The 6,941-nt window shown below is 48.0% G+C and overlaps 2 protein-coding genes across 2 annotated transcripts in view; one reads left to right on the top strand and one right to left on the bottom strand.

Annotated features, from left to right (window-relative positions):
- The window catches only part of Creb3l4 (cAMP responsive element binding protein 3 like 4), a 6,067-nt gene extending 3,842 nt beyond the window's left edge, over positions 1-2,225 (top strand). Inside the window, exons 5-10 of the mRNA XM_005367229.2 lie at positions 769-861; positions 991-1,097; positions 1,184-1,252; positions 1,336-1,420; positions 1,599-1,695; positions 1,793-2,225. Of these exons, the coding sequence (XP_005367286.1) occupies positions 769-861; positions 991-1,097; positions 1,184-1,252; positions 1,336-1,420; positions 1,599-1,695; positions 1,793-1,986 (645 nt within the window). The 3' untranslated portion in view covers positions 1,987-2,225. The remainder of the gene's footprint in view (positions 1-768; positions 862-990; positions 1,098-1,183; positions 1,253-1,335; positions 1,421-1,598; positions 1,696-1,792) is intronic.
- A 2,529-nt stretch (positions 2,226-4,754) lies between these two features.
- Positions 4,755-6,941, bottom strand: part of Jtb (jumping translocation breakpoint) — a 3,490-nt gene continuing 1,303 nt past the window's right edge. The window contains exons 4-5 of the mRNA XM_005367228.3: positions 6,493-6,572; positions 4,755-5,060 (exon numbers count right to left, since the gene is read on the bottom strand). Coding sequence (XP_005367285.1) covers positions 4,904-5,060; positions 6,493-6,572 — 237 coding nt within the window. The 3' untranslated portion in view covers positions 4,755-4,903. The remainder of the gene's footprint in view (positions 5,061-6,492; positions 6,573-6,941) is intronic.

Here is a 6,941-nt window from a genome sequence, read left to right as displayed (position 1 = left end):
ACACACACACACACACCTCCACACGTGCACTGGGGCACAAGCTTGTCCACACAGATACACACACACACACACACACACACACACCTCCACACGTGCACTGGACAACTCACCCACACAGAACGACACAAACACACACACACACCATAAATAAATGGATGCCAGTGAGAAGGCAGGGTCCTCAGCTGACGGGCTCATCTTAACCAGACACCATCTACCCTTCCCACACACTTCGCTTGAGAGGTCAGCCTAACTGTCCTTACAAACTCCATGTCTGGGAATCACCGCTTGAACTGACAGTTGGAGCTTAGAACCTGATGATTCACACGTCCTTGTGGCTGACAGGAAACCAAATATTTCACCAAATGTAAGGTAATAGCCAAATGATTTACCTGACAAGGAAATTCAACAAAGCCCATCATAGTGCCTTCTTTGAGTGCCCCAAGGTCTGGGGACACAGAGCAGAGCAGGCCCTCTCTGACTGAGTGCTCTGAGGTCTGAGGAGACAAAGCACAGCAGGCCCTCTCTAACTTGATCAATAATGTCAAGTTTCTATATGTGGATAGAAAACTTCACTCTGCCTCCTCAGCTTCAGGTGGGCCCTTTGGCTTGCCACAGAGCCTGTCTGAATGAGCTTTCCGCCCCTGACCTCACTCAACACTCAGCACAAACGGGAGTCCCTCTCCTGAAAGAGTTCTGGGGGTGGAGAGGCAGCCTGGGTGCTGGAAGCAGGCAACCTTGACCCTGCTCATCTTCTGCCTCTCTTCCCAGCTGTCCTGCCAACGTCTGTTCCTGACAGATGAAGAGAAGCATCTGCTGGGGCAAGAAGGGGTTTCTCTGCCCTCTCACCTGCCCCTCACTAAGGTAAGAACTGTCCCCAAAGGGTGTTCCATCCCAGGAGCTCCATTCAACCTCCAAAGAGCCTGGTTTGCAGGGGCAGTGGGGAGTTAAGGGAGGCTAAGGGCCCAGCCCTGCACACCCTGGGCCATCTAGGCAGAGGAACGAGTACTCAAGAAGGTCAGGAGGAAAATCCGCAACAAGCAATCAGCGCAGGACAGTCGACGGCGGAAGAAAGAATACATAGGCGGGCTGGAGAGCAGGTGTGTCTGGGCACCACCCCCTTCCTCACCTAGACAAGCATTTTAAGGGACCAGCTGCCAAGCGTGGTCTCCTCTATACTCCCTAGAGTGGCAGCCTGTTCTGCACAGAATCAGGAACTACAGAGAAAAGTCCAGGAGCTGGAGAGGCAGAACACGTAAGTAGAAGCAGTGTCCGGAGGGAGGATGCAGCTCCAGGCAAGCTGTAAGAACTTGGGCTAACTCTCCATTCTTCTCCTAGCTCCTTGGTGGCACAGGTCCATCAGTTACAGATGCTCACTGCTCAGACCTCCAGCAGAGCTGCCCAGACCAGTACCTGTGTTCTGGTACATCAGGATGTTCTGTACTTCTCTCCCCCCTTCTCCCCCACCATCTTCCACACTTCCACCTAATACCCCCACTACCTAGCCCTGTTTCCCAAACCCTGATAACTGTACCGACACTGTTGATGCTGTCTCCTCCTCTGCTGTCCCCAACGCCCCTATGCCCCCTTGCTCCTTTCAGATTCTCCTCTTTTCACTGGCTCTCATCATCCTGCCCAGCTTCAGCCCCTTCCAGGGTCAACCAGAAGGCAGACCTAAGGCTTACCAGCCTCATGGAGGTAAGAAGCCAGAAAAGGATTCTCTGAAACAATCCAACAGTGGGAATATTCTTGGTGAGTCTCCCACATGCACAAATGCTGTACCACGTTTTCTCAGTGATTTCCAGAAATATCTTGACTCACAAGGACATGACAGAAAGCCCAGAGATTCCAGAGGTGAAGTCCCAACTGGAGGGGGGACTGCCTGAAGTCCCAGCTGCAAATGGCTCTACGAAGACACAGTTAAAGCTGGGGACGAGGAACAGACCGACTGGGCAGATCAGAGGGATGCTGCATGCGGATGAGATGTAAGCCTTTCCAATCACACAAGAACCCAGAGGCTTCCCTAACTATTCCATCTGGAATTCCCGTTTAGGCGTCCATACCCTGGAGTTCTAACTCACTCAAGACTCCACAGATCCACAGAGGCCAGGCTGCTTACATGGCAGGGCTTCTCATACACTTCTCTCCTATATTTGTGATTTCTTCTTTGGGGATGGGACTAACGGGAAGCAAGCTTTGACTCAGAAATAAACTTTCTAGCTAAAATTCAATCCCAGAAAATTTTACTACTTCAGACAAGTTCCTACTATAGAGCCTAAACTGGTCCCAAACTCTGGTTCCCTCCCAAGTGCTAGTACTACAAGTATGAAGGACCACATTCAGCCTAGCTTTTTATTACTGTATATAAGTATGATATGTAAGTATTATTTTATGTATAATACTCGTGTGAAGGTCAGGGGCAACTTTTTTGATTTTTCGAGACAGGGTTGCTCACTGGAACTCACTCTAACAGAGATCCGCCTGCCTCTGCCTCCCGGTGCTGGGATTAAAGCTGGACACCAGCATCTCCTGGCTCATGGCAACTTTTTAGCTTTCTTTCTTCTCACTATGCAGTCTAGGGACTTCAAACTCATGTCTTAGGCCTACGAAGCAAACACTTCTTGAATTCGTTGTTTGGAGTCAGGTTTCTCTGTGTAGCCTGGCTGTCTCAAAACTTGCTCTGTAGACCAGGCTGGCCTTGAACTCAAGAGATCTGCCTGCCTCTGTCTCACAAGTGCCAGGACTAAAGAAGTGTGCCACCACCGTCAAAATGTTTATGTATGTATCTATATGCATACGTGTGGGTGTCCATAGAGGGCAACAGATCCCTGGAACTGGCAGCTGTGAGCTCTGCCAGACACAGGTACTGGAACTAAACAAAATCCTCTGGAAAAGCAGCAAGTTCTCTTAATTGCGGAGCCATCTTTCCAGCCACTGCACCAAGCACTTTAACACCTAAGCCACTTTACCAGCCCAGATATTTTCAATAAGAGTAAATGACTGAGCCTGGGAAGATGAATCAGTGGTTAAGAACATTTGTTGTTCATGCAGAGGACCTGAGTTCCACTCCTAGTACTTACATGGCAACTCACAGCCATCTACAATTCCAGTTTAGGGGACCCGACATCCTCTTCTGACCTGAGGATACCAGGCAGACACATGGTGCATGCACACGCAGGTAAACCAATCACACAAATAAAATACAAGATAAATAAATCTAAAAAAAATTTAAGAGTAAAAGAAGGAAGAGAATTGTTACCTGATAAATCACCATTCCCTACCACCACCCGGCTCAAATTATTTTTTAAAAAAGATGTATTCACTTTGGGGCTGAAGTGGTTCAGTGGTTAAGAGCACTTGTTGGACCAGTGTTTGATGCCCTGCCATGTGGCAGCACAGGACCTGACTGAAAGGCCCCCCGTCCAGCTTGCTAAGCAGCTTAGCACCAGATAAAAGACCCCCCCGCCCAGCTTGTTAAACAACTTAGCACTGGTAACACCATTTTGCAAGGCTTGTACTGAATATTCAGGGTTTTAACAAAGGACAGTTTAGAAGCTGCCAAAAACGAGATAGAGACACCTGTGGCTGGGCCGGGGGGAGGAACGGTGAATACCGAGAAAGACACCCTGTCTGCCCTAGACAAGAGCCAAGGCAGCCCATATCTGAATTCTCGGGAACCAGGGACCTTGTCCTGACTTGAACTCAGCCATATTCAAAATGACCAATGAATACCCTGTAACTATGCATCTCGCTTCTGTAACCGCGCTTCCGCTCCCTTTACCCTATAAAAACCTGCTACCCCAGCCTGACAGCGCACAAGTCCTCAGAGAGACTTTGTTGCCCCAGGTACCTGTGTATCCGAATAAACCTCTTGCTGTCTGCATCCGCACAAATGGTCTCGCTGCTCCTTGGGAAGGGTCTCCCCAGACAGAAAGACACTATCTGAGGGTCTTTCACTGACATCCTCTCCTGCCCTCCAAGGGCACTGACAGGCAGAGTGCACAAACATACATGCAGTCTCTTAAACACATGGGGAAATTTTTTAAAAAGAAAAGGATTTATTCGTTTTCCTGTGAATATCTGTCTATTTCTGTATGAGTTTGTGCACCGCTTGCCTGCAGGTACCCAGAGACTGCAGTGCATCAGATCTCCTGATGTTAGAATTACAAGTGGATGTAAATCACCTGATTGGGATGCTAGCAACGGAATCCAGATCCTACGAGCAGCAAGTACTCTTAATCACTAAGCAAACTCACCAACCTCTTAATTTAATTTTTTTGAGATGTAGTCTCACTGCATATCCTTGGCTGGCTGGGAGCTCCTTGTGTAGAAAAGCTGGCCTTGAACTCAGAGATCTGCCTGCCACCCAAGTTTGGGATTCAAGGGATGTGCCACCACACCCAGTCCCCCCACACCAAACTATCATAGGGAAGGAAATTGTGTTATTCCTTTATTATTTTTTTTTTGCTTTTTACAGACAGTCTTGTTATGTAGCTCAAGCTTGCCTGCCTATAAATTTACCCAGGATTCTCCTGCCTCACTCTCTCAAGGGCTGCGGTTACAAGTGTGTGCCACCATGCCCAGCTCTACTTTACTTTTTTTTTTTTTTTGGTTTTTCGAGACAGGGTTTCTCTGTGGTTTTGGAGCCTGTCCTGGAACTAGCTCTTGTAGACCAGGCTGGTCTCGAACTCACAGAGATCCGCCTGCCTCTGCCTCCCAGGTGCAGGGATTAAAGGTGTGCGCCACCACCGCCCGGCTTCTACTTTACTTTTTATTGTGCTCATTAATGGTCTGGAAGTCAGGGAAAGGTGCTACTACCACAGGCATATGAGTGCAAATTAGCCCACTGGCCCTTCTCCATCTGAGATACAGTCCGTAAGAACCGGCATAATACAGTGGAATTTGGCTATATGGATTCAATTTGCTTCCGGACTTTCTCAAGAGCCTTTCTGTCCAGCTGTCGCTGACGAAGGATGACAAGGCACGCGAAGACTAAAGCCACACCCACCATGGTGCCTTCAAACTTCCAGAACAGGCGCTGTTCCATCAGAGCTGACCGGCAGCTGAGGGCAGAAGAAGGACAGTCATTCACAGAAGCAGCCAGTCTCTCTTAACTACTGTCCTCTACTTCAGCCTACCCAAACAGAAGGGAAACTGGAGTCAGTCACGCTTTAAAGTGGCATTAACCAATTTTTTTTTTTTTTTTTTTTTGGTTTTTTTGAGACAGGGTTTCTCGGCATTAACCAATTTGATTACTAAAATAAAACAAAGTCAGGTGTGGTGGCGCACCTTTAGTCCCAGCACTCCAGAGGCAGAGGCAGGGGAACCTCTGTGAGTTCAAGGTCAGCCTGGTCAACAGAGTAAGTTGAGTTCCAGGACAGCCAAGACTGTTTACATAGAGCAACCCTGTCTTGAACCCCCCCCCCCAATACCTCAAAAAGCCTACTTTTTTGTTAGGCTGTGTGTGCACACTCATAAAAGAAGAGGTTGCCATCTTCTCCCCATCCCATAGGACAGACAGTCAGAAGACATCTTGCTGGAGTGAGTTCTGTACATCTACCATCTGGGTTCTGAGTATCACACTCAAGTTGTTTTTTTTTAAAGATTTATTTATTTTATATCTGACTGCTTTCTTGTATGTATGTATATGTACCATATGTGTACCTGGTGCCCAACAAGGCCAGAAGAGGGTGCTAGATACCCTGGAACAGGAGTTACAGACTATGTGGGTGTTGGGAACTGAGTCAGGTCCTCTGCAAGAGTAGTAAGTGCTTTTAACCTCTGCGTCACCGCTCCAGTCCCTCACGTTCTCAGGTTTGGCAGGAAGTTCCTGTACCTACCATGACATCTAATTTCTCTCTTAGAAAAATGTGTGTCGCCGGGCAATGGTGGTGCACGCCTTTAATCCCAGCACTCGGGAGGCAGAGGCAGGCGAATCTCTGTGAGTTCGAGACCAGCTTGGTCTACAGAGCTAGTGCCAGGACAGGCTCCAAAGCCACAGAGAAACCCTGTCTCGAAAAACAAAAAAACAAAAAAAAGATGTGTGTCATTCCATCTGGATCAAAGACATGTGTCATTCCATCTGGCTTAGCTATTTATTTAACAATCACTACGCAGCCTTGGCTGACCTGAGCTCCCTATGGAGACCAAGCTGTCTTGAACTCAGAGAGCTGAGCCTATCTCCTGAGTGCTGGGATTCAAGGCACGATTCGCCCCCATCTCCTGAACCTTTATTTTCCTTTGAAGCAACGCTGCAGATTAGACTCGGCCTCATACATACTAGGCAAGTACTCTACCAATGAGTTATATTCTCCACCTGGCCAAACTATTTGATCAGAAAACATGGCTAATGACATAGAGCTGAAGACTAAGAGTTAGGAGTAATTTGGCTCAAATCCCCTCCTCTTTCCTGTGTGTCAAACTGCACTGCAGCCAGGAGAGGGTTACCTCTGGTAAGGGGATCAGGTCACCTCGAAGCAGAGAAGCGGTCCTTACCTTTTGAATTCATTCCTTTTAGAGGAGCGGCATGTGATTTTCTCCACATAGCCCGTAGAACCACACTCAGGCGTAGTTTTCTGCCAAAGGAAAGGTCCAAAAGCACACGTTAGGGAGGAGAAGTAGAAGAAACAGAAGACCTGATGATATTCAAAAAGGGCCTGTGGCAGTGGACAGCAGACAGCTGATGGAGAGCCCTGATGTGGATGGTGGTGACATGATTAGGAAGGCAACAATCTAGAAGGTAAGGAAAAACTCCTGTCTACTGTATTACACACACCTTTAATCCTAGAAGGCAGAGACAGGTGGATCTCTGTGAGTTCGAGGCCAGCCTGGTCTACAGAGTTCCAGGACATCCAAGGCTACACAGTGAAACCCTGTTTGAAAAGCAAAAACAAAACAAAACAAAAACAAAAACAAAACAAAAAAAAAAGCCGGGCGGTGGTGGC

The sequence above is a fragment of the Microtus ochrogaster genome, unplaced genomic scaffold (assembly GCF_000317375.1).
Source record: "Microtus ochrogaster isolate Prairie Vole_2 unplaced genomic scaffold, MicOch1.0 UNK16, whole genome shotgun sequence".
Taxonomy (NCBI): domain Eukaryota; kingdom Metazoa; phylum Chordata; class Mammalia; order Rodentia; family Cricetidae; genus Microtus; species Microtus ochrogaster.
This window is presented reverse-complemented; position numbering and strand designations above follow the sequence as displayed.